Here is a 27,430-nt window from a genome sequence, read left to right as displayed (position 1 = left end):
TTTAGTGACGAGCTGTGGAAGAGGACTTCAGGAGCTTATCTTGTTTGCATGAGCACACCCACCCTGCCTAGGTGCTCAGCATGTTGGGCGTGCTTGCCCAAATTATCACTTTTGACTGGTGTTGGAACCCCAGTCCCTTGTTATTGGGACAGGAGTAACAAAGGGTGATTATTCTTGTGGATCAAGGGCAGCAGAACTGTGTTTGGTATACCCTGATTGAGGGACTCACCCTCAACTAAAGGGCACTCCCTAGGCAGGGGACATGGGTTCCAACAACTGGAGGGGGAGGGGAAGGGGAGGCAGGCGGGCGGGTGGTGTTTTAGGTGTCATGTTATTTAAAAAAGAAACTAGTTAAGACTCAGTTGAGAGTTTTGTTATATACACTTGAACCAAAATCACTGATGCCTACATCTAGGCATTAGACCTGTATTGGGACAGTGTCTCTGATGCAAGAGATTGCCCAGTGTGCACTAGCAGTGAGGCTCCCCCACTAACAGCTGAAATCACTGAAAGCTGTGTTAAGTGGTGGGACTTGAAGACATCCTAGTGAAAGGATGGCCTATAGAGAGGAATGGCAAGTGAGTGCCTGGACAGCAGAGTGAGCAAGGTGTCTTCTTACCTCCCATCCACCCAGGGTGGGAGGTGAACTTGGCAGATGCACCTCTAGGCCTGCACTGACCAATGGCAACAATTGTGAGTGAGGTGTGGAGAAGGGACAGGCAAATTGAAGGTACTTTTGGTTGCTGGACTTAAGAACCTGAGGGAAAAGGAAACTGCCCAATCTACTCTGGGGTTGGGTCTTTTGCTCATGGTTTATGTTATGAACCCTGGTTGTGGCATTTTTGCAACTTAGTGCCAGGTGACTTCCCTCCTTTTATTAAAAGTTTCTTTGCTACACTCAGACTGTGCTTGCAAGAGTGGAAGTATTGCCTCTTAGAGGCAGCCAGGGAATGGTTTGTAAATGTCTCAGGTCAGTGGGTGGGGGCTTGAGCTGGCTTTGTGTTGTATTGTTGAAAAGGAACCCCTAGATACGGAAGCTGGCCCTTGTTGCTGACAACTGTGACTGGCAGAAGGGTCAAATATGTAACCATTTCTGTTTCCATTATCCTTATTCAGAGATTGTCTGCACTCACAGCACTGCACCAGTGCAGCTTAGTGAATCATAGAATAGTTAAGTCAAAGGACTGGAAGGGACCTCAAGAGGTCATCTTGTCCAGGAGTTCTCAACCTTTTACTTTCTAAGCCCTCCCCCCCATGCTATAAAAACTCCATGGCCCACCTATGCCATGACTACTGTTTTTCTGCATATAAAAGCCAGGGTCGGCGGTAGCCGGGTAGCAAGCAGGGCATTGCCTGGGGTCCCACACCATAGAGGGACCCACAAAGCTAAGCTGCTCAGGCTTCAGCTTCCACCCCAGGTGACGGGGCTTAGGACAGAGGGGCTTCGGCTTTCTGCCCTGGGCCTTAGTGTGTCTAATGCTGGCCCTGCTTGGCAGACCCCCTAAAATCTGCTCACAGACCCCTAGGGGCCCTTGGATCCTGTTTGGAAGCTGCTGATCTAGTCCAGTCCCCCGCTTTCGTGGCAAAGCTACATATTATAGGTGTTACCTACACTGATTAATTAATTAATTATAATTAATAATAGTTTTCTCTTCACTCCAAACATAGTTCATTGTACTATAAATTCATTCTGCTGGACTGTTTGTTCCTAGTAAACTCAGCGTAAATTTTACTTGTCCTATTAGCATGTCTCTGAAACAGGGTAACTGGGCCCTCAAGTGAAATCAGGCCCAGCATGCGTGTCCCAGTCCAGGTACATGCTGATTTTGTATAACAAGGAGGGCGGGGCTGTCCTTGAGAGTTATAAATGAGAGACAGCTTAACGGCAACTGGAGTCCACAGTCCTGAGAGGAATGAAAAGGGAAACTGAGGCAGACACAACATTTGTGCCATGGCCTGCTGCAGGATGGCATCCCAGGAAAACAGGGACATGTTAGCATGGATGGAAGGTGTTCTACAAGCACAGTTTTTCCATTGTTTATTACTGTAGCATCTAGAGGCTGCAGCTGACAGCAGAGTAGTTCCTACTGCCATTCCTACAGCAGCTCCTTGGAGACTGGCACTTAGGGTGCTGAGGCCCCTCTGCCCCCCACCCAGCTGCCGTGCCCTGTCCTGCCCCCAATCCCAAGGGCTGGCACATGTGTTCCTGCCCCTTTGCAAGCCACGTGTCTCCAACAGGACCAGTGGCATCTGGAAGATGTGTCCAGGCTGGGCCAGGGAACACTATCCAGTGCATGAACTTGGCAATGTTGTTGCTAGTTTACTAGGCGCTAGATGTTTATGTAACTATATCTCAGCTAGCACAGATATATCCCCATCTAGGACAAGATAAGACGGTTTGACAAAACAATGAATATGGATGTTTTGCCCAAGACATCAGGAACAAGGGGAGGTAACAAACAAATGTCACGATATACATAAGGCGGGGCATAAATTGTGTATGTTAGTTGTTTGTTTTAGCCTATAAATGTCAGGGTACTTCGCCTTCAATCTTTGTTTGGCCCAGGGGGCAGCAGAAGGTCCTGCCTCCAGCTGAGTCGTTTCTGGCCACAGGGCACTCATGTGTGAGCATATCTGTAACCACGGAGCCAGGATGCCAGGACTGATGCCAATAAACCTGGCTGGGTGCCTTTGTCACTGAACCGTGCCTGTGGTCTTTCTTTATAAGTAACATCAAAGTCTGGTGAATGAACGTGCTGCACCGTCTACTAATAATGTTGAAGCTTCAAGGACAGAAGGCCGGAGCAGCCTAAACTGTGTTACTGAGGTAACATTCCAACCTTCAGTACTTAACAACACCGGGTATTATTACTGAGACCTGCGAACCCAGCTAACTGCGCAGGGCAGAACACTGAAGGAACACACAAGCATGCAAGCACACTAACAACAGCTCTTACACAAACAAGCTGGAAAGATGTCCAAGGGTACATCGTTACTGCATTGTAAACCATACGTGCCGAGTTTCTAATCTGCTGGGTGGGAGTGCTCCCCTCCGGCTCCACCCAGACCCTCCTCTACTCCACTCCTTCCCCCACTCCCACTCTGCTTCTTCCCACCCCCACCCCATCCCACCCCTTCCCTGACCAGTTCCACCCCCTCCTCCAAGTGCACTGTGCCCTGGCTCCTGCCCTCTCCCCCACAGCACCCCCTGATACCATGAAACAGCTGATCTGCAGCAGGCAGGAGGTGCTGGGGGGAGGGGGAGGAGCTGCTGTGGGGCTGCTCAGAACCCACCATTTTTTCCCTGTGGGTGCTTCAGCCCAGGAGCATCCACAGAGTTGGTGTTTATGTTGTAAACCCAAGTTTGTAGGACGCTGGCTTGTGGATTCAGTGTTTCCAAGCCTGTGACTGAGCATCCTCATTGTATTGTAAACCTGGCTTTACAATTACTTGACTCAGGTCCCACAGCTGTGCTAACACGTCCATACTGCACTGCACAGATCTTCCGGCTCGGGTCTGTGGCTTAAGCTGAATCTACATGGCAAAATGACAGAGCTTGGACCCAAGTCACAGGGGGACTTGGGCTCTGACCTTCCCCCTTCCCCTCCCCAGCAGGGTCCTAGGACCTGGGTCATGAGTGCTGTCCCTAGTCACACTAATTTGTGTGTGGATATAAGTGATGCTTGTGCTCAAACCTGAGTCAGAGCCTAGGCTTAGTGTATAGTATAGATGTACCACAGAAGGCCAGCCTTGCATCCCCCTAGGCCAGGACACCTGCTCCATAAGGCAAGTCCAAGCCATTTTAACCACCATCATTTTTGCACTTCTCATGGTTTATACAGGCCTGGGCAGCCCAGGCAGTACTGTGTACCTGCCTCACTTGGCATCATTGTGAGATTCCATTGGAAGCTTGCAGGGGATTGGTGTGGAGAGCAGCAGCACAACTGAAACAAATGGCATGGCCGAGTAGATAGACCCTGGGCCTCAGGAGACCCTGGTTCAATTTCCGGCTCTGCTACTGAGTGACTTTAGGCACTTGTCTCCCTGTGCATCAGTTTCCCCAGCTGTAAAATGATTTTGATCAGTTTAGTAAAGCGCTTTGAGATCTATTGATGAAAAGCACTACGTAAGAGTAATTGTAGGTTATTACTATATCTCCAGCAACATGATCTGGCAAGATGTCCCTGTTATTAACCCAGTAGGTCATGTATTAGACCTTAGGGGTGTATGGTGGAAATCCGGTTAGACTTTCCCCAATAGGCCAATGTTTTGAAAACAGTTGATAGGCCTGATCTTATCAGGTGAAATGTTCAGGGAAGAGTGGGAATGGCAGGAGATAAGAGGCAGAGGGGTGGGTGGACCTACTCTCAGCTTGGTATTTTATTTCGTCCCATCTCTTATTCCACCAACGACCTCTTCAATTCATAGGGCCAAATAAAATGCCATTTCACTCTTCAGAATCCCATCGTCACACCCAGGTCTTTTCAAATCCTTGCAAGGCCAGTTGTGTAGGAACGTCTGTCATGCTTGACTTATGAGCTGTAACATGTTCTGGATGTGTCTATACAAGATGGTTACCGCAGTTAAACTTAAAGTGTGATTGTAAACTGATTTAGTTATAGCAGTGCAAAAAGCTGTGTGAACCTCATATTTTGGTTTAAACCGGAATTATTTCTATTTAGCTTAAATCCATCAGAAACATGTTTAAGCTAAACCCAAATAAGCCACTCATCAACCAAAGTCAGGGCATCCACACTAGTTTAATGAAATCTGTTTTAAACCAGTTTAACTTCTCTGTGTAGACAAGACCTATAAATAATTACATAAGGAAAAAAGTAGGTGAAAATAATATTATTTAGTATGAGCATAAGAAGGGCAATAGTGGGTCAGACCAAAGGTGCATCTAGCCCTGTATCCTGGTTTCTGCAAAGTCAAGCTCTCACAATTTAGGAAATGCTCAAATTAAGGTTGCCTGGATAACCTTAACTCTCTCCCCCTTGTGGATCTACTTTATGATACAGTCTTAGACGTGATCACATACTATTTGTTTCACGATGGTTTGCAGGGGTAGCCCTGAGACCAGAAAGATGCCTTTTGCTGTCCCTGCTCTGATTTAGCTGAGTTCCAAGTTGTCTTCAAACTGCTCCAGGAGACTGACGGAAGATTATTCCTAAATGACGAAGGTAAAATTTCCAAAACTACCATTGAAGTCAATGAGTATTGTCATTGACCTCAACAGGGACAAGACTGGGTCCTTTGTGGCAATAAATAGTCAGAGCTGTGCTAACCACCAGCAGATGGTGAAATGAGCTGTTAGGAGACAGAGCCTATTCTGTGTCAGAAGTCAATATAACTATATTTAGCTCTTGATAACAACTGCACATTGAAACCTGGGCAAAAGTACGAGACCCCTCAGAAGAATACTTGGGGGGGATGGGAAGGCCTTGGGGGGTGAATTTATTGCTGTGGATAGTTGAGGCAGCAGCCAAATGCCTGTATTTCAGTCATTATCAGCTCTACCCACCTGCATCAGACAGCTGGGTGGATTAAGCTCTAGATTTTGTTCCTGCTGGCAGGGATTGTGCATAGTTTTTTTTTTTTTTTTTTTCTTGCTGGGTGGGCAGGTGTTCATGTCATAAAACACATGAAGATTGGCAGGAGAAAGGCAGGACAAAGTGTCACATGCCTGAGCCGTGAACAATGTACTCCGAAAAGCTAAAATTATCAGCGGGAACAACTGATGACGCTGCCCCCACCGCCACGCAGAGACACAGACAGCAAGGCTGTGATGGAGGGGCAGGGAAGCTGGGCTCAGCATACATTCATGGCTTCTAAGGCAGCTGAACAGAGTGAGGCAGGTTTTCTAGGTTTGGGGGAGGGAGGCACAGAGCCAGTCGCCATTTACTCAACAGTCGTAAGAGCTGAAGAGGTTGGTTGAAAGCCACCAAAGCTGAAAACTGGGAAGAGGGGATAATTAGCTAGTTAGGAGGAGGAGGAGGGGAGCCAGAGTCCAAACTGCAAACTCCCTATTTGTCCTTCAACAAGAAATTGCTAAAATCCCCAGGAAATCATCTAGGGCAGCAGTTCTCAATCAGGGGTCCTGGGCCAGGGGGGCCGTAAGCAGGTTTCATGGGGCCCATCAAGCAGGGCCGGCATTAGATTCACTGGGGCCCAGGGCAGAAAGCCAAAACCCCACTGCATGGGGCTGAAGCCCAGGGCCCCGAGTCCCGTCACCCAGGGCTGAGGCCAAAGACCTGAGCAACTTAGCTTTGTGGGGTGGCATGGGGCCCTGGGGAATTGCCCTGCTTGCTACCTCCTACCGCCAGCCGTTTTCTATGCAGAAAAACGGTTGTGGCACAGGTAGGCCATGGAGTTTTTATAGCATGTTGGGTGGAGGGTGTAGGGGGTTGGGGCTCAGAAAGAAAAAGGTTTGAACCGTAAGAATGGCCCTACTGGGTCAGACCAAAAGTCCATCTAGCCCAGTGTCCTGTCTTCCAACAGTGGCCAATGCCAGGTACCCCAGAGGAAGTGAACAGAACAAGGAATCATCAAACGATCCATCCCCTGTTGCCCATTCCCAGCTTCTAGTAAATAGGGACTAGTCCTCCAGGAACTTACTTAGTTCTTTTTGAACTCTGTTATACCTTGGCCTTCACAACATCCTCTGGCAAAGAGTTCCATAAACTGACTGAGCGTTGTGTGAAAAAATACTTCCTTTTTTTTGTTTGGTTTAAATCTGCTGCATATTAGTTTCATTTGGTGACCCCTAGTTCTTCTGTTATGAGAACGAGTAAATAACACTTTCTCCACAGCAGTCATGATTTTATAGACCTTTATCATATCGTCCCTTAGTCGTCTCTTTTCCAACCTGAAAAGTCCCAGTCTTATTAATCTCTCCTCGTACGGAAGTCGTTCCATAACCCTCATCATTTTTGTTGCCCTTTTCTGAACCTAGATGTGGTTGCTTTGCCTTGCCATAAGCAAAAGCAAACGGTTTGTGTCTTTCAGCTATAAACAGGGTGGGTTCTCTTTTGTGTTGGAGGTTAATTTCTTGGCACCGGCCAGTAGCTAGTGCACTGGAGAAGGAGCCACGATACCTGGACTCTATTCCTTGGTCTGCCAGTGACCTGCTGCAAAGCCTTCAGCAAATCCCTTGAGCATCCTCATCCCACCCTTTGTCTAGTTAAAGTGGAAGCTCTTTGGGGCTGGGACGCTCTCTTGCTGGTGATACGTCTCTGCTTCCAGCTCAGGCTGTAATTCCCAGCTTGAGAAGATATACCTGAGCTAGCTCTGATTCAGCAAGGGCGTAGCTCAGATGGTAGGAGAAACGGTTAGCTGCTTGCACCGTGGCTACGCTCTGTGTTTAGCGCGCTAGCTCAATCCGTGGTATCACTGGTATCTCTTCTAAAGCTGGGACTCACAGCTCCAGGTGTGGATGTACCCTGAGAGTGTGTACAGTGCCCGGCACAAGGGGCCCCTAATCTTAGTAAAGCCATCTAGGATGCTTGCCATAATAATATTGTACCTTTATGACTGTCAAACAAACCCCTGGCCACCACAGCTGTGGCAGCTGTCGGTATGTGACATGCTGCAGCCTCTCAGAACTTTAGGGAACCTGGGAGAAGATGCAGCTGTTTCAGCTTCTAACTCAGTGGTTCTCAAAGGCCATCTGCTGCTTGCGTAAGGAAAGCCCCTGGCGGGCCAGGCTGGTTTGTTTACCTCGTGTGTCCACAGGTTCTGCTGATCGCGGCTCCCACTGGCTGCAGTTCGCTACTCCAGGCCAATGGGGGCTGCAGGAAGGGGCGCGGGCCAAGAGATATGCTGGCCGCCCTTCCCGCAGCCCCTATTGGACTGAAGTGGCGAACCGCGGCCAGTGGGAGCCGTGATCGGCAGAACCTGCGGACGCGGCAGGTAAACAAACCAGCCTGCCAGGGGCTTTCTCTGAACAAGCGGCGGACTGGCTTTGAGAAGCACTGTTCTAAATGACAGGCCCCTGTCACCTGAACAAAAGGAGACTGCCAGCTGCTGCGGGTACAGAGTCCAATGGAAGCGAACAGAGTCCACTATGAGTAGGGCCCTATTAAATTCATGGCTGTGAAAGCTGGTCTCCCCTGATGAAATCTGGTCTTTTGTGTGCTTTTACCCTGTACTATACAGATTTCACAGGGAGACCACCGCTTCTCAAATTGGGGGTCCTGACCCAAAAGGGAGTTGCTGGGGGGGTCACAAGGCTATTTTAAGGGGGTGGCAGTATTGCCACCTTTACTTCCGCACTGCTGCTGGTGGCCCATCTGCCTTCAGAGCTGGGCAGCTGGAGAGTGGTGACTGTTAGCCAGGTGCCCAGCTCTGAAGGCAGCGCCCTGCCAGCAGCAGCGCAGCAGTAAGGGTGGCAATGCCAGATCGTGCCACCCTTACTTCTGCACTGCTGCTGGCAGCGGCTCTGCCTTCAGAGCTGGGCTCCCGGCCAGCAGCCGCCGTTCTCCTGCTGCACAGCTCTGAAGGCAGCACCATCGTCAGCAGCAGTGGCGCAGAAGTAAGGGTAGCAGTACTGCAATCCCCCCTACAATAACCTTACGACCCCCCACCCCACAACTCCATTATGGGTCAGGACCCCTGCAATTACAACACCATGAAATTTCAGATTTAAATAGTTGAATTCTATGACCATGACATTGATGAAAACGGACTGTAAATTTGGCAAGGCCCAAACTATGGGTGTGTATGTACACTCCAGATCTGATCCTTATGTGGTGTAAAATAGCGTAACCTCACGGAGCTATGGTGATTTACAACTACTGGGACTGACCTTATGCGTAGCTGTATATTTTGAGCTTGGCAAAAAAGACAACACAGTACAACCTTGGTTATTTGAACCTTGAATCCCCCACACATGTCCTGTTAGGGTCACGTCTTCTCACAATTGCTATTAATTCAGAAATGTCCCTGGATAACCAGAAGCCTCCACTCTCCAGGCATAGCCAGGGCCCCCAGTGCTAGCTGGACAAGCAGGATGCTGCAGCGTATTGAAAGTGTCACAGAAAAACTAGAATGAATGCTTTCTGTTACAAAACCAAAAAGATTTGTGCTTATGAACTAACTGTTCCTGGATTCTCACTCTCTTCACCACAGTAAACACTACCCCTAGAGAGTTATGACTCATTTAACACGTCACAGACAGGAGAAGTAAAGACACAGATTGCATATTTGTGCAACTGCTGCTGAATGGGGCTAAAGGAACTGGGATCCAGTCAGGAGAGCATTTAGTTTGGAACTGAACTTTCTTTTCTCCTCACCAGGAGGCGTAAGCACACACAAAGGAGCTGTTCGAAAACCAGGAAAGCTATTTTGTGAAAAACTTCAGAATTTCGCAGTTGTTTCCATTTGCAGAGTTCAATATGGGCCCATTTCCTTCTTTTTTCCTTGCATTTTGTAGATCTTTTTATATACATTGTAACTGAATTTGGATAATAATAACATCTAGCTCTTATCTAGCACTTTTCATCAGTAGAGCTGAAAGCACTTTACAAAGGAGGTCAGTATCATTAGCTTCATTTTACAACTGGGGAAACTGAGGCACAGAGAAAGGAAGTGACTTGTGCAAGGTCACTTGGCAGTCCAGGGGGAGATCTGGGAATAGAATCCAGGTCGCCTGAGTTCCAATCCCACTGCTCTATCAACTAGGTCACGCTCCAAATCATTACCAAAAGTTTTTGTACATCTTCACTGCCGTTATTACACGAAACACAATTGTGTCACTGTTGCTTTGTTCTTCCCATTGTATCCCTCATTTGTTTATTGGGTTCACCTACTGTTTCTCATCATGTGCTTAGATTGTAAGCTTCTGGGAGTGGGAACTGTCTTTTTTCTTAGGTGTGTACAGCTCCTAGCACAATTCAGGCCTGATCCCTGACTGGGGCCTCTAGCCGCTACTGCTAGGCAGATAAATAATAATGTGTGTTGTGCCTTTTGCTCTTTACCTGACACACTTAATATACAGGAGCCGCACTAGGCACAGTGGGATCCAGATAACTATGGACAACATGCCAGGCCTAGCGCCGTATTTACACTGCTGCTCTGGCGTCTTTCTAAACATAGAACACAGCGCCACTCAAGAGCCCACAATCTATTTAAAGGGATACTACCCTATGGCTATACACTACAAGGGTCATGTTTCATGAGCAATACTTGACACAGGAGTTGCAGGAAAGAGATCTTTATTAAGCATGGTGAGAAACCCTTGTTGCGCACTGAGGCTCTAAAGTGGGTTAACAGCAAGGCTTCTGCTTGCGTTCTTGAGGCCAGAAGGTCTGTCTACATTGCAGTGTTAGCCCAGGGATAGCAGAACTTGAGTTAGCAGACCCCGGGTTTGTTAATCCAGGGCTTGAGTGTCTACACTCATTTGTAACCCCAGGTTAGGAATTGTTGACCCCTGGGCCCCAACCTGGGTCTCCAGTGTCTATACTGCATTATGCCGGTCTGAGTCCAACCCTCATATCCCAGACTTCCTAACACCCTCCCAAAATGTGGCCACCAGCCCTTTGTCCGTGATGCAATATAGGAAAACTTGACTGTCCATCACACTTGACTGTGCAGAGCACAAAGAAAGTCAGCCCAGGGGATTGTGGGATAGTTTTGGCAGACGCCCAGAGCATGAATCCAGTGGAGCTGTGTCTACACTGCAAAGCAATAGGGCTTGAACTCTGGGTCCTGCTTTGACTCAGGCTTGGACCCTCCACTCTTGTAGGGTCCAGGGTTGAAGCCCTGGGTTAATACTATTTGTGTGTAGACAAAAGAGGGGGTTAGGCTTAGTCTTGAGCCTGAGTTTAAAACCAGGGATTACATTGCAGTGTTGACATACACTCAGTGTCACACCAAACTAGGTCCCTCCTGAAACCTGACCCTCTTTCTCCAATTCCACTCATCATAATACAGTAGTAGATAAATGTGAGTTATAATGATTCTTTATTAAAGCACTACTGAAGTTACATCCCAGAAGCCTGCCCTTCCCGTGTGGTTCTTATCATTCCTATTATGGCAATTGGGGCTCCATTGTGTGAAGTGCTGTAAAACACAGAGCAAAGAAGTCAGTTCCGGCAGCAGAGGATTCAGGAACAGACCCTGAAAGGTATTTTGGCACCTAACTCCTTTTTATTTCAGTGGGAGTTAGGCACCTAAGTACCTTTGAGGATCTGGCCTTATCATCTCAGCATAAGATGAGAGACAAGAAGGAGATACACCAAACTGATGAGGATGCACAAGGGAAACAGTTATGAACGAGACCCTGAGAAAATCATGGATTTTTTTCCCCCAAATGCACAGCAGTGTCCTGGCTAATGGTTTGAATGTCACGGGCTAGGCACGGGCCTTGAGTCCTCACTGTTCCCTGAATGACTGTGAATTTTTTGCAACAGCAGGGAGGTGGAAGCGGGTATCCCAACTTCTGCTGAGGCTGCAGCTGCTCCTGGAGGGTTAGTGGTCCCAAGCAGGAGTGGCGTGGGAGTGTGGAGTGCTGGTTCTATGTCAAGGGGCAGCAGGCGGGTCTCACCGATGGCCAGGGTGACGAACACCACCAGCAAGAACCAGCTTAGGGTGTAGATGAGTCACATGGTGCCAACCACCCCAGCCCAGCCCAGGTAGGGGATCTAGGCCACTCCACACTCAGTTCCAGCCCAGGCTGTCTCTGCTGCTTCCTGTCCGGCCAGCAGGGGGTGGTGCTGACAATGTGGCGAGCGGGAGAACCGGCCCAGCTCGGGGGAGAAACCCCAGTGCTGGCTGGTGAGGAGCTGAGTTGGGGATCCATCTGGCTACCCTAGTCCCTGTGCTGGGGCAGGCTCCCCCTGTCCCCCCACACAGCTGCTTGTGTTCCAAGCTGCAGCAGTGCTGGGTACTGCTGGCTGCAGTGGTGGGATGGATCCTAGTCTCTTAGCTTCTTGCCAGCTGGTTCTGTGGTATCTAGGGTGACCAGATGTCCCAATTTTATAGGGACAGTCCCGATTTTTGGGCCTTTCTTTTATATAGGCTCCAGTTACCCTCCACCTCCTGTCCCAATTTTTCACATAAGCAGCAGTCCAGGCCACAGCTGAGCATGGAGCAAGTTGGGGCCCGATCCCTGTCCTGGCTTGGCTGGTGCCACACGGCTCATCTATGCAGTGAACTGGCTTTCGCTGCCTATGCAGGGGGTGATTGTCATTTTAGCCATCAGTGAGACCCACTTCCTGCCCCTAAGGATAGGACAAGCAGAGGTGGGATAGCTCCTGCCTCCCCACCCCTCTCCAGGAAGGAATCAGCTTGCTAACCCCCCACGAGCAGCACCAGCATCACAATATCAGGCTAATTTCACGATTTCCACCTGGTCCATGAAATCACATTTTCTCAGGCCCATAGTTCAGAGCAATGGAAGCCGAGTGAGCCCTGAAAACGAGCCACCTACCCATTGGCAAGCATTTCATAGGCAGCATGTCAAGGCGAGTTATCAGACAAGATGCACAGAGTGTGTCCCAGCAGGTTGGTTACATCCTGAAGCAGCATCTGCACAAAGAGCTGTCGTACTGAAAACTGCTGCTGACTGGACAGTGTAATTCCAGCAAACATATTGGTGGTCAATGGGCTCAAACTGCCCAAACACCTAATGTCTGGTGCTAGAAAAATTAGCAGCGAAGGCGGCGGCCCAGACAGTCAGTCCATTAGCAGCTTAACCACAGCAGATGTAAAGCCACCAACTCTACTCCCAAATCTCCCAGCAAGCCAGATGCTCCTGCTATAAAAAGATCTGCAAGAAACTTGGCAAGTCTCCTGGCCCCATTTTAGAAAAAAAAGCAGCATTCTCCAGATAGGATGTTATTTTCTTAAGGGGGGGGGAGGATATTGTTTGTTTATTCTTGTTAACTTATGAGCGAATCTTGTGCTCATGAAAGCGAAACGCTGTAACAGCACGTCCTGAGACAAGCAGAGCACGGACTGAACACTAGGCAAACTTCCAGCCCTCTCCCACACACGGCTCGGCCAAGTCGCCTCAGCACAGCACCTCCTGCTATTCCAGTTCCGTTCCCGCAAATAGCTCTGCTGATGCACATCACCTGGAACAGCGCCTGTTGTTTTGGTCTCGCCTCCTCACCCTGTTCTGCCAATTCACCTCCTTCCTTTCCCACCTCACACCCTCCGTCAGTCCTGCCCAAGGGCCCTGTGACTACCCCCCTCCTGAGACCCCTCTCATGACCCAGGGCAGCCCTGCAGCATCCTGCCTCAGTTCCCTCCATAGCACCACAAAGGCTTATGGGTGGGACTTTTCGGCGCCTAGAAAATTACAGGGACGTGAGGTGGGGTATTGCCTAAGCTAGTCAAGGGGAAAAACCCACCAGTGGGGGAGGGCCAAGCCCCATCCCGCTCTCAGAGTTCAGCACCTAAGTCTGGACCGCCGGGAGGTGGCTAGGTCTGCTTGTGATCCACAAACCAGGGGGAAAATGGGCATTCGGGGGCTGAGCCAGTCGGTGTGCCCAGAGGGCGCTCACCCTGCCAGGTCCTTCAGGAGACTTCACACAAAGCAGCCGGAGTTGGAGGATTATTTCCATTATAACCTGTAGCCCAATGGTTAGGGTACTTAAGTAGGGTGTTTGCCACGTCCCCCAGGTCAAGTCCCGCTGCTACCAGATGGGGAACTGGGATTTGAACAGGGCCACGTTATTTCTCGAGTGAGTCCCCAACTGCCAGGCTCTAGAGTCATTCTGACTCCTTCTTGGGCCCAATTAATATTTAATTATTCAATTACTTAATTAAAATGGACCAGCTTCAGTAGGAGAGACTGGGGGAGCCTCCATGGGAGAATATCACAGGGTTTAGAGCACTTACCGCTGAGGTGATAGATCCCAATTCAAATCCTCCCCTGAGGGGAGAGGGGACTTGAATGGGGGAGGGTCTCCCACCCCCAGGTGAGTACCAAACACTGGGCTAAAGGTTATAAGGGACCTCTTCCCCGTCCCCCTGCCCAGCTGTTTTGTGTTGAACCTGCCTGAGGGGCCCGATACTGGGTCGGGCCCCGCATGCAGCGTAGACGGCCAAGCGCCCGTCTTCCCAGGGTTGTGAATCTCTCTAGGCCCCAGGCGGGAGCGAGGCGCCTCAAGAGAGGCAGCAGTGCACAAGACCAGAGGCAGACATATCGGCGCCTAGGCAACATTCGTTGCAAACACTTGGGCGCCAAGTGAGGTGAGGTGCCTACAGCATTCGGCAGGAGTTTTGTGGCACCTAAAACTGGGCCTTGGGCATGTAAACCTGAGATTTAAGTGCCTAAGTCTAGGGTGTAGTAGCCTATGTACCTTTGTGGGTCCCACCCCAGGTGCTCAATACCAACAACCCATCTTGGGGTCTGGTTTAGTCACCTAAAATTCAAAATAGACACAGAAAGCCCTCTCCTGAGCAGCCGCTCCCAGGCCTGCCTCCCCAGAGTCTGTCCCTGCACTTTATAGCTGCAGGACTCCCAGACTTTTCCACCTGGAGTCTGCCACAGGCTTACAACAGCCAAGGGACCCTCCCAAACCCTTCCGCCAGCCAAGGGTCTCCTGAAGGGGCCTCCAGAGCAGAGCACCTATGGCCACAGCTTCTTTTATCTCTCTGGTTTCTGGCCCCTTCTGGCTCTGAAGAGATACCAGCTGTTTCCTAGCACAGTGGTTTTCAACCTTTTTCCTCATGACCTAGCTGAAGAAAATTATTGGTGCCCGTGACCCAACATAATTATATCTTTTGACTAGAGTTTTCATAAAATCATAATATTGCAAAACATTCCAGCTTACCCCGCTTTACATAACTAACACTAGACACTAGCCCTAATAAGCCAATGGTAAGGAGTGTGGGAGGTGGTCCAGAGTAGGGCAGAGGGTAGGGTGCGGGGGTGAGGGCTCTAACTGGGGCTGAGGGCTCTAGGGTGGGGCCAGGGATGAGGGGTTCAGGATGCAGGAAGAGGCTCAGGGCTGGGGCAGAGGGTTGGGATGCGGGCGGGGAGGAGGGATCTGGCTGGAGGTGTGGGCTCTAAGATGGAACCAGGGATGAGGAGTTTGGGGTGCAGGCAGGCTGCCCCAGGGCTGGGGCCAGAGGACTCCCCCAAGCCTTCTCTGCAAGTGCGCACAGCTCCTAACAAATGATGCTTCATGGTTGTCCAGTCCTGGGCTCTCACCCAGTTCTGCCAATGACCCTCGGTCCTTTCCTGCAGTGTTACCCAGTCTCATGAGAGACTCCCGATGTTTGCAGTTTTCTGAAATTCCCAACTCCTGGAGTCAGATGAGTGTGTCTGGGTACTAGGGTAGGAGACCAAAGTTTGGAATTCAGTATAGTTTTGTAATCTGCACCTTGAACTCAGCACCCTGCGGTGAGGGGAAATCCTGGGGCCAGAGGCAGCCTGACTCCTGCATGAAAAGGACGCCTGCCAGCAGCGATCATTAGCCCCTCTGCAGTAACTGAGAAGTCCAGAGTCCTCTCTGAACCTGAGGCTCATTCACAGAATTATGAGTCACCATCTTTTAGTTAGCTAGTGAACTGCGAACTGCGTCCTCAAGCCAGGGGGTCAGGGCTTGGGAATTTTATTACCTGTTGCCCATTAAACCTGCGGAGGGTCTCACCGCCCTATCCCACTTGTGAGTCTTTGGGGTTGTACTGGGCCCAGTCAGCCACATCGCTAACTGCTGCACAGAAGATATTGTGGTCACAAGTCATCGAGGGCCCCAACAAAATGTGTGTACCAATGGGATACTAATTTTCATTACCAGGTCACATGACTTTGTCAGATCACATGACATTATTGGGTCACATTATCAGGTTATATCAGGTCACATGACTGGGAAACTTCACGGGTATTATCAACGTGGGCATCAGTGACCCTGAGAATAAAGTTCTACCGTTAGGTTATATTTCTCTCCTGTTTAATAAAATGTCTTTGTCTGTATTTGCATTAATTCTTGGAAGTCTCCAACTCTCTGGAAAGTAAGTCGGGGTCACCCTGTGGTGAGAATTTTCCTCCCAAGCTGCCCTGATGACCCTGCCGGGAAAGAGCAAGGAGAGGAGGGAAGCACTGCCAAATAAATTCCTGTGGAAAGAGAATAAAGAAGTTACACACTGAGGAGTGGGTGGCAGGATCCAGAAGAACCCAGGCCTAGCCATCACAACCTGTAAGCAGATTGGCATTTAAGAAGGTAACTGGGTGGATGGGGATACTACATACACAGCTTAGTCAGTGCCGCCAAGGTTCTATCGTTTGCATGGGTAGCAAGTATTTGCAAAATGTTTTATATAGAACAGTGCATAGCAAATTTCATTGTGACCTAAAGCATTTCGGGGGGTTGTCTAGAAGGCATCGAAGTGATGTTTTGTCTCACCTTGGAGAAAATGGCTGAGTTTTATCTATTCAGTTGGACCTAACCAGAATCTCAGCTCCAGATTCAGATCCAAGTTTGCAGCTTGAAACTGTACAGACTGTCTCAATGGATCCATAGGTTTTAAGGCCAGAAGGAAGCACTTGTGATCATGGACTCTGCATTTCTGCATAACACCGGCCATAGAAATTCACCCAGGGATTTCTGCAGCAAAGGGAAGTAAGCTCTAAAATGTACGAACACAGAAGCCAAACGTCCTGTCATCAGATTTGGAATGCACCTCAAACCACCACAGTACAGAAGGGTTGGAGCCTTGATTTTGTTATGCCCCTCACAGAAATGAGAAATTCAGACTCCAATCTGCAGTTCAGACTTGTGGCTTTAGCTATGGCCCCTCTCTAATACACACGCACACAATGCAGCAAACAAGGAACAAAGACCCCCACACATGAGAAAAGAATGCTTTAATGAGAAAAGCTACAGTAACAAGAGGCACCTGTATCAGAACATTCTCCAATCTGAACTGGGTTAGATGTTTCACTTACTCCATCATTCAGGCAGCTGAACTGGAAGAGCCATTTATGGACAAGGATGCTTTCAACTGACACAAAATCAAGTTAAAATGCCCACATTTCATGCCAGAAAAGGTGCTTTATTCAGGTTGAAAATAAACTTGTGCCTTCTACATCCCAGAAGGTAATGCATTAGGTTGCATTTGATGGTGCATTGGTGGATATTACGCATCCCTCTCCCACATTTCCTCAAGGACCAATATACCCCCAGAGAATATTTCCTGCACACCAGAGAGTTCTTTACACTAATCAGTGTTAATTCCGCCTATTCCACCCCACTTGTGAGCTAACTTTGAAGCCTCAAATTCCTCTGGACGCAACAAATGCAAAGAGATGGATCCAGTTGTGTTAGAGGGGAAAAAAAACTGCTAAATTTCAGATCTTCCAGTTCTTTTTGGTATGAAATAAGTGAAATATCCTCCCCCCAAGCCTATATGTATCAAGTCACTGTTTTCTCTCTTGTATCAGAGAGCAATGAGACTGCCAAGGTACTCATAATTCAGACCCCAGTTCCTTCTGATCACCACATTTCTGTAAAGGCCACCCATCCTCCCATGGGAAAAATAAATTATCCAAATAACCTCAGGGCTGGGACATTTTGTAGCTTTGTAATAGGAATCTGGGCTGGAAAATGAAGAGACATTCCCGTTACGTCGAAATCCAAGATCAGCATCGGGGGTTCGTTGGAATCTGTCTTGTCCTAAAAACAAAGTTATTTTTAAGCATGAGGGGAAAAAAAAAAAACCAGCAAAAGGCAAAGCCCCAACCAGCTTTGGGACTCTTGGATCTGCACTTGGATTCTCTTGGATCTGCACTTGGATTCTCAATAATGAAACATCAAACTGATTCTCACTCTAGTGTTATTATTTAAATTGCAGTAAGGGCCAGAGACTGGGTCCCACTGTTGTAGGCGCTGTACAAAGTGAAAGACAATCCCTTCCCTGAAGAGCTTAGGGTCCTAAATAAAAACACAGAAAAGGGAATAGAAGAACAAAGAGGCAAAGTGACTTTCCCAAGGACATATGGCAATCCAGTGGCAGAGCCAGGAACAGTGAGTTATAGCCCAGTGTCCTATCCTCTATACCATACTACCTCCCTATGTCGTTTCATGTATTGCACTCATTACTCTTATCTGACCATAGTTTCCATCCCACAGAGAGGAAACAGCATCACCTATGCCTTGTACCTTTTCTGAGTTATTAGCGTAAGAAGTGAAAAGATCAGCAAATCTGAGAATGCTTCCCTACGGCCAGGCTGAATGTGAAGCGACAAGAGCTGGCTGAAAGCCAAGCACTTGGCTCAGAGATCTAACAAAATAAACCGAGGATTCACTAGCAGAGGATGTAACAAATTATACTGTATTATCAAGAGTTTGCAGCAGCCGGTTGGAGAGTAAGTGGAGGGACAGTCTGTGGTTGAGAATAAAGATGCCAACAGGCAAACTAGTTGTGATAACCAATGACCATAAACAAGAAGAACACAGATCACTTAAGCTGCTACATTTGGCTTCAGATCCATGCTTCCCTCGGTGTTTGGGATGTTCAAGCCTGATGCTTTGGTTTGACCCATTAATCAGAGCCACGCTCCTAATTCAGATTCAGATCTAAATCGCCACAAAATTCAGATGGATTCATATCCAGGGGTTGGAGTTGGCTTGTTATACGGTTAGAGGTCTGTTATCAGTTTGGTCTCCAGATCCGAATTTTCCCAAAGCTGCGGTGGGGTGGCACACGTTTGATTTGGGACTATCTCTAAACAATAATCATGATGAATTATGTTAGCTGTGGACACAGTCCATTCTGGATGTGGGCTGGAGGGGATTTAAAAGTGCTAGGCATTAGATAAAACAGTGTGTACATAGGGATGAGAGAGAAAGTCCTGAAAGAAAGAGAACTGGACGGTGACAAGAAAACAGCAGCTGTTTAAAGCCAATTCACATTTTGGTGGCAAATTATATTTTGGAACCAAAGTACTGGAGACCTGGACTTGACTCTGACTCAAATGAACTCACTCCCTTGGGCCTCAGAGAAACACAAAACCAAAAAGCTACATTTTGCTGTCTTATCACCGTGGGCTGTGACAGTGTCAGATCTTACAAGCTAAGCAAAGCTGGGCCTAGTCAGTGCGTGGGTAGAAAAATAAAGCAAAGCTGAAGAGAAAGGAACTGGTCCAAATGAAGCCAATCTCTTTCCTGGCCTATCAGATCCTTTGCAAAATAAATGGGGTGGTCGGTTCTTAGGTCAAACTTTTCCCATGGGCTATCAAGATATAAATACGGGGATAAGACACGCAGAAATGTTTTCCAGGAAGGGATAAGAAAACCATGGGTAGTAAATACTGGAAATAAAGTTCAGCCAGTTTGGAACGGCGAGACTTGGGTTTGAGGTACTTAAGCTGTATTGTGGTTTGGAGAACGCATTACTGAGTGGGAGGCCAAAGGTACTGCCTGGAACAACCGAGGGCTTCATCTGGAAAACTGGGAGAGCTGCCCATAAAGGTGGAGAATCAGTGTTGTGAGTGGCCAGTAATAGAGAATCTGGGTTTAGAACCATAAGCTTGAGTTACTTCTTTCTATTTAGACAACGATTTTTGTTTACCCGTGACTTCCTCCCAAATCAGTTTCTTCTCGTCTTCCCTACAGGGAAAGACTATGACAGCAAAGCACGGGGGAAAGTAAAATTGAGCTTTCACTGGTACGGGGCCAGCTCTGACCCCCACCCACCCGACCCACCCTGGAAAAGGGGCGAGGCCTCGGGCAGAAGGAGTGGAGCTGGGGTCAGCATCCCATCTGTGCTGCGTGATCCATGCTGACCGGGACTTCAGCAGCGATTTAAAGGGCCCAGGGCTCCAGCCGCCGCTGCTGCTACTGCAGGATCCTTTGCCAGAGCAGAGCTTTAACATCACTGCCCCTTTTATGCCCCTCATCGCTGCCTCTTTTGTGCCCCCCCCTTGACAACCCTGCTGGTAGGGACCCAGCAGGGCCGCCCATGAGGGACGCAAAAGAGGCAGTGATGTTAAAGTGCTGTTGTAGCAGCGCCTTAAAGTCAGCGGTATGGGCCAGTACTGGTGGCTACTTTTTTCTGGCACGCCGTACTGGCCCGTACCGGCTTACTTTCACCCCTGCAGCAAAACCTTTAAATTACACAGCTATATTTTCAAAAGTGATCAGTGATTTTTAGGGTCTTCAGTTTTCAGGCATCCAGCTTGGGACACCTCTAAGGGGCCTGATTTTCAGAAAGTGCTGAGTGCCTATCTTCTGAAAGTAAGGCTCTTTTAGGGTATCTTACATTGGACTACCAAAAATGTAAGCACCCTAAATCACTAGAGTTTTCAGAAGGTAGGTCACAGGTTCATTGTACTTTAGATCCAGTGCAGCGTGGAAAATTATGCGTAACTCCCTTGAATGGCAGTTCTTGTCTGAGTTCCTCCTACAGCCCACTGAAAATGTTCATCCCCAGTGACTGATCATTTGCATTTCACACAATGATGGGTTTTCCAATCCCAACTCAGAGACATAGATTGATTCCATGGTTCCCACATCCACCCTTCACTCTCTTCTCAAAGGCCTATATTATGGCAGCTAGCAAGAGATAAGCCAAAAGTAAGGGTGAGTTTCATTTTACTCTCCCTAAAATTGGTGGGGTGGGTGATCAGACAATAGGTTCTGAATTGGGCCTCTAGTTATCAGGGTAATGGGGATATATTATTTCCAGCCTCTTGTGCAATGAACTATCAATTTAAGAGTTGAAAATCTAGCCCTGAAAGATTTTGTCTCTGAAATGCCCTCACATCCAAAAGTGCTGTTTTCCAGAACAGAGATGGAAGAGCAAATTGGAAATACAACCCTGAACAAAACTGAAATGAAAACATAGCTTCAGATTTCATAATGACCATTCACAAGGGTATTTGCCTTGCGGTCTCCTGAAAATGATCTGAAAGGGATAAATATCCCCTGTATATAAACTGAACGGTAGATACCAACTCACAGCGGAGGGCTAGCTGGTCAGGCAATTCTCCTCAGCATCCAGGGCATCTTAGACTGTGGCTTTGGAAACAAGGTCTTTGGAGAAAAAGGCTGAGTTCCAGCTACATGTGACCCCACACCCCCTAGATGAGGAGGAGGCTGAAAAGCCAACAGGGAAAACTGAACATAGGATGGGATTGAGGGATGAAGAAGGAAGAGGCTCACCGAGTATTTAGTTGGTCATGATGTGCTTCACAAAAGCTGGAATTAATAGAAAGAGATAATTTAGCATCTATTTCCTTCACTTTAGGAGCATTCTGCATCTGTTCAGCACTGTTGTTATTTAATTCCATTCCCCTCTCATCGTTTCACATAATGAATGCAATTTAGCTTTGTAAATAAGCCCCCAGGTGCCATGGTGACAGATCCTTAAGATAATATCTACAGTATGTTCTACTGGTCTCTCTAGCCAATATCTGAGTGGCCAGCCTCAGCTGCTTCTGTGGAAGGGACAAGGAATCTCATTGTGGATGATGGACTTGAACTGGATCATGGCACCCAAACTTTGGGGAAGGTCAGATCCAAATCATAGCTTTGCGGTTGAGGCCCATCGTTGAGCCAAACTTTCACGGGCTTATTGACACCAAGCCTTGTGGGATGAATCCAACCCTAACCACTTCATACCTTCATAGTTGATACAACCATTGGCATCTTCCTGGCCAGCCATTAGCTTATCGACCTCCTCTTCACTCAACCTCTCACCTGGATAGAAAAAAACAAATTCCTGCTCAGTGTTTAGGAGTGTTGGTCCTGCTTTGAGCAGGGGGTTGGACTAGATGACCTCCTGAGGTCTTTTCCAACCCTGATATTCTATGATTCTATGGTTTTATGTGTCCAAACCATTGCTTGGGTTGGGTAGTGGTCACCATCCAAAAACTGCCTACACACTAACAGCATTTTCTTACTCATCTTAGCTGCTATCTGTCTGTTTGTCTGTCTTCAAGTCATAGCTGCTGACTTGGTGTGGAGAAATCAAACTTTTCAATTCTCCCATACAGGTGTGGGAGAAAGAACAGGAGTACTTGTGGCACCTTAGAGACTAACAAATTTATTTGTGGGAGAGAATCAGATTCTATGCTACCTCACATACCTTCTTCATTTCACACTGAAGATCGAAGTAGCAAAAAGAACCCAGATGAAATAAAGTGTTGTTAAAGTGCATTTTTAATACTTGAGACGTGCTCAGGTGCTGTGGTGATAGATGCCACATAAGAAAAGAGAGAGAGAGAGAGAGAGATCCCAATGTTGAATGTTAAAAATCCACTTTAGGGCTTGCAAATGGAGGAAATTTGATCTAAAAGCCAGTGACTCTGAACAAATGTGGAAATCCTCACCATATCATTTTCACATTATCACTTTTCTAACTATAAATATACTTTAGGGGCAAAATCTTAAAGTCCTGAGGTCCAGATTTTTAGATGTGTTTAGGCACCTCACTTCCACTAAAATTAATGAAATCAATTAAAATCAACGGAATTTTGACATCAATGGGACCTTTCCCCTCAGTTATCACTCAAGGAAAACTCATAGTAATGTCACTTCAGTTTAGCTTTGAGTTTTAGATCCAGAAGGGATCCAAGCTGTAACCCAGGACCTCTGGTCTTTCAGGGTCTGCTCCCACTCCCACTGAAATCAGTGGCACGACACATATTGATTGAAATGGTGCTCTTGGGAGCAAAGGATGGAGCCATCTGGAGTGTTAACAGAGCTTAATTTACAGAAATAATGTATTTTAGATAGTACTAAATATGATTATGATTTACAATGTTGCCAACTGTCAATTTAATTGTGAGTATAGTTTTCTTAAAGCTCCAACTCCAGGAGTTCTGTGATTAAGTGAGAATCTCAGCTCTCATTTTTTTCTAAAAAAGTGACTTTCTAGCTGTAGAGAAAACCCTAAGAACATGATCCAGGTTAACCCAATTGTTCTGAGACCAAAAGACAAATAAAAAGAACCTAGTTTATTTTTAAAAAAATCTCACTTTTTTAAACTGATCTCATGATTTTTGAATACTTCAGGCTAGCAACACTGTGATTAATATTTTTATGGTAGTGCCTAGGGATTGCTTAAGGATGTAGCCACATTGTGCGAGATGTTGTACAAAGCGTAAGAGACAGTCCTGGTCCCAATAGTCTAAATAGGCAAGACAGATTCAGGATAGGGGACAAGGAGCATAACACACAAGCAGGGGTGATCATTTGTGATGGTTGGCAAATGTCATGTTAGTGCCACAGTTTTTCTTTTGAGTTCTGCTCTGTTAGGAGGAGATCAGAGAATAGAAAGGCAAGGGGAGGGAGAAGACTTAAAGAAGGAGGGGCAGGCAGGGCAGAAGAGGGAGGAGAGGAGAACGGAGGGCAGTTGGAGTGAGGCTGAAGTGAAGATATTGTGGGAGAAGGGTTGGGGAGAACAGTCAGTCAGCACAGGACAGAATCTGTCCAGAGTCCAACCTGTAGAAAGCATCCAGATGACATCATCAGTGCCTGGCCAATCCCTGCTACAGTTTCTGCAGGGGCTGCGACTCTGCCTGGCCCTGTCCACAGAGCAGGAGGCCAGAGCATGGGTCCTATTGCCTCCATCAGTGGCTGGGAGTTCTCCCCTGCACTGTGCTGGTTCTGTGTGTGGTCTCCACTGGGCCCCATCTCCCCTCACCTTCCCCCAGTGCTGCAGAGCCTGCACAATCTCTCCTGCACCTTGGTTTGGATTGAACTTTCCTGCCCAAGTGACCACAACATGAACTGAGCATTTAGCCCGTTCCCCACCTCCCTGCCCCCAGCCTGCCATGGTCTCTGCCCCTGAGCCCATTCCTGGCTTGTCTGCTTGTCTCCCCTTCGGCTTCCTTGCACCTTAGCACATCCCATTTGAAACTGAAGACTGGCGCGGTGTCTGCTTTAAAATCTGAATTCTTCATGACGGCCCCATCACAGCTGCACTGGATCAATCTGGATTTCAACGCTGGTGTAAATGAGAGCAGAGTCAGGCCCAAGGACTAGTTACATGAGGAAGGGAGTTTCTTCCTCTCTCTGGGCCCCTGTTTCTTCTCCCAGCATGTGTCTGTCTAGACGCTTTAGAGTGTAAGCTTTTTGGGAGCAGGGATTGTCTCTTTTTATATAAATGGGGCCTCGGTCCTTATTGGGACCTTTAAAGCAACCTCATAGTAGCAGTATATAATAATCACAGGCCCACAATGAGCTAACAATTTTACCCTGCTTCGCATACCTGTTGCAATGAAACTTCAAAGTCGGACGCTGACAGAGCGGCTACGTCTCCTACTGGTGTGCAGAACAGGCCAAATTTTCAGCTGGTATAAACTGCTGGAGCTCCATTGAAGCCAAGGAAGTGACACCAGTTTTCACTGGCTGAAGATTTGACCCTGCTCAAAAGTCCTTTGAAGTCAATGCAAATCTTTCCAGTGACTTTCGTGGGGTTTGCTTAAGGGTCTTATTCAGCACCATATGTGACTGCCAGGAAAGTATGTTGCAATTAAAGTGTCCTATTAACTGCTTAATAGTGAATTAAAAAGCTTTCCCCTCGACATATAGAGCCAAATACATGCAAAAAGCCACTTCAGATCTGCTAATCAGTAACAAGATACGTGTGCAGATTTTAAAATGTTGGTGTCAACCTATTTTTCAGCTGGAAAGTGAAATTGTCAAGTAGCTTTAGCCAAAAATATAGATGGCATTTAAAATAAAATATACTGGGCTGGCTTCACCGTTGTGTTAATCCAATTTTACACCATTGATTTTGAGTGCATTGGGCCAGCTGGTGGAAATCTATGTCATTCCACTGAACCCAGATTTACACCAGTTGGGGCTCGTTGAAGTCCTAATCTGAATTAAAACGTACTGACTTTTTTGCTAACTCAGTGATTTTCCTTTGGATTGAAATATTCCCCACTGGGGCTTGAAAGCCAGGCATGACAGTGTTGTGCTGGGGCAGGAGAACCAGAAAGGGGAAATGTCTAGCTAAATTGACAAAACTGAGCAAACTAGTTTCTTTGTCCAAGATGCTTTGAATGGACACAGTTCCCCTGACCTCACTGGTATTGGGATCACTTGCCTCGGCACTGAATTTGGACTAGGGTGACCAGATATCAAGTGTCAAAAATCAGGACGGTGTGTGTGTGTGTGGGGGGGGTGTATTGGTAATAGGTGCCTATATAAGACAAAGCCCTGAATATTGGGACTATCTCTATAAAATCGGGATTCTGGTCACCCTAATTTGGACCCCAAAGTAAACAAACAGCATAAATGGTGAAAAGGGAACTTGACATTTAAAATTCTGTTTTAATCTTGTCAAGTGTCATTAGCAGAGATAGACCTAAAATGAAATGCCTTCATCATAAGTCTATGCAACTAAAGAAAAACAGCAAAGACACAGATGAGTTTTTCACAGTTTACAAAGAAAGTGTCTGCCAGAGCTGGGCAATTCTTTGGCCATATAAAATTAACAGTTATCAGGGGGAATAGAATGATAGAACTAGAAAGAGAGAACTCAGAACTCAGAGAGAGAGAAAACCTGTGAACATTTGAGCTGAAAGACAATGATCCTGCGCTGGAATCTTTTTAGGACTTCTTATAACCCCTGACACTAGACGGTGACATGATCATCCCAGATGCTTAAGTGCACCTGCTTTTCTGTCCAGCAGAGAGCAGTGATGCACATTCACACCAGTCTGTATATTACCAGCTGGGTTGAAAAGACCTCAAAGTTGAAATTATATGAAGAAAGTTTCTTCTTACCCAGAGTAGCCAAAACATGGCGGAGCTCAGCACCCATGACAGTTCCGTTCCCCTCCTTGTCGAACACCCGCAGGCCTTCCACAAAGTCCTCATAGGTGCCAGTGTCTTTGGTCTTGGAGATGTGCTGGAGCATGGGCAGGAAGGTCTCGAAGTCAATCATTTTGCTGTTCATTTCTGTAAGAGCACAGATTCAAAAGAAAGATGCAAGGGATTCTGGGGAAACAGTGGGGCTCAGGGACATTCAGCAGGTGAACAACACTTTGCAGGATGTGTGTGGCAGGGAGCTTGGCAAACTGTCAGCTAAATGGAAGGGCAGGAACGTGGGACCATGATAATAACAGAGAGAGAGAGAAAGAGAGAGAGAGATGTATGGAGAATGCTAGGTAGATGGATATTTGCAGTGATGTTGTAGCCGTATTGGTCCCGTGATATTAGAGAGACAAGATGGGTGAGGTAATGTCTTTTTACCTCAACAGAAGTTGGTCCAATAAAAGATATTAGCTCACCCAGCTTGTTTCTCAGATCGATAGATAGACAGATAGATGTGTGAGTGTGGCTGGATGGATGAAAGGGTATGAATGAGTATAGATGGTCAGATGGGCATAAATGAGGATGGATGGATGGATAGAAGGGTATGAATGAGTATAGATGGACAGATAAGTATGAATGGGGATAGATGGATGGAAAGGTATGAATTAGACTAGATAGATAGATAGGTATGAATGGGGATGGATGGATAGATGTGTATGTATAAGGATAGACAGATGGATGGATATGGATGGGGAGATGGATGGGGATGATTGGATGGATAGATGGGATGAATAGATAGGTGGAGAAGAATCAGGATAGATGGATGAGTATGTATGGGGATGGATGGATGGTAGATGGATGGCTGCATAGATGAATATGTATGGGGATGGATGGATATATGAGCATGGTTGGGGATGGATACATGGGTATGTATGGGGATGGACAGACAGCATCTGCAAGTATTTGAAATATGTAAATGTCAAGGAGTGGGAAACAATTGTTTAGGGTTAATCAATGATAATTAATTAAGACTAAGTAGATGAAATTGAGCAAATGAAAATGAATATCTGGAAAACAGCCCTGGCAGTGGAATCAGTTTTGCTGTGCGGTTGTCTCCCAAGGGCATCAGGGTAGTGGTGGCAGCCCTGTAGCATAGGCCTGTTTAAAACTGCGGAGCAGGCAGGAGAGGGGCTGGTTATCAAATGGGCCTTTTCCATCTCTATTTTCTATGATCCTTTGCCCCCCTCCCCCCCCCACCCCACTGAGCTAAGGAACAAGGTCCTCGTAAGGTACAGTTCTTTCTTGGATAGCTCTGAAGTCCACCCTTGTGTCATCAGCCAAACTTGCTGTATCATGATTTATCACAATTATTCAATAAGACCCTGATTCTCCAAGGTGCTGAGAGGCCTCCATTCCAATTAGCTTAAATGGAGGTGGCAGACAGTGTGGGCAGGTCTGCAGGGCTAGATCATAGTTGTGGATCTGGGAGTCTCAGCCCTGCATTCCTATGGGCAGATATATTGTGTGTGGGGAGCTTTCAGAGGAGACCTGAAAACCCAACACTAAAGTTCACGTGACACTTTTCTTTAAAGAGCAGGGAATGCCCTACAATCCAGTCTACCTATCTGCTCATTTGACCCTCAGAATATCTGAGCACCTGCTAAACATAAATGAATTTTATCCTCAAGGCAATCCTGTGAGGCAGG

At 47.3% G+C, this 27,430-nt stretch overlaps 1 protein-coding gene across 2 annotated transcripts in view; it reads right to left on the bottom strand.

Moving 5' to 3' along the window:
• Window positions 1-16,955: 16,955 nt before the first annotated feature.
• The window catches only part of MYL3 (myosin light chain 3), a 42,128-nt gene continuing 31,653 nt past the window's right edge, over window positions 16,956-27,430 (bottom strand). The window contains exons 4-7 of one of the 2 annotated variants that reach the window (XM_032778903.2): window positions 25,695-25,868; window positions 21,576-21,653; window positions 21,117-21,152; window positions 16,956-17,627 (exon numbers count right to left, since the gene is read on the bottom strand). In XM_032778903.2, the coding sequence (XP_032634794.1) occupies window positions 21,124-21,152; window positions 21,576-21,653; window positions 25,695-25,868 (281 nt within the window). In that variant the 3' untranslated portion in view covers window positions 16,956-17,627; window positions 21,117-21,123. Of the gene's footprint in view, window positions 17,628-21,115; window positions 21,153-21,575; window positions 21,654-25,694; window positions 25,869-27,430 lie in introns of those variants that run through there. The other variant, XM_075062157.1, reaches the window with a different exon arrangement.

The sequence above is a fragment of the Chelonoidis abingdonii genome, chromosome 2 (genome assembly GCF_003597395.2).
Source record: "Chelonoidis abingdonii isolate Lonesome George chromosome 2, CheloAbing_2.0, whole genome shotgun sequence".
Classification (NCBI taxonomy): domain Eukaryota; kingdom Metazoa; phylum Chordata; order Testudines; family Testudinidae; genus Chelonoidis; species Chelonoidis abingdonii.
This window is presented reverse-complemented; position numbering and strand designations above follow the sequence as displayed.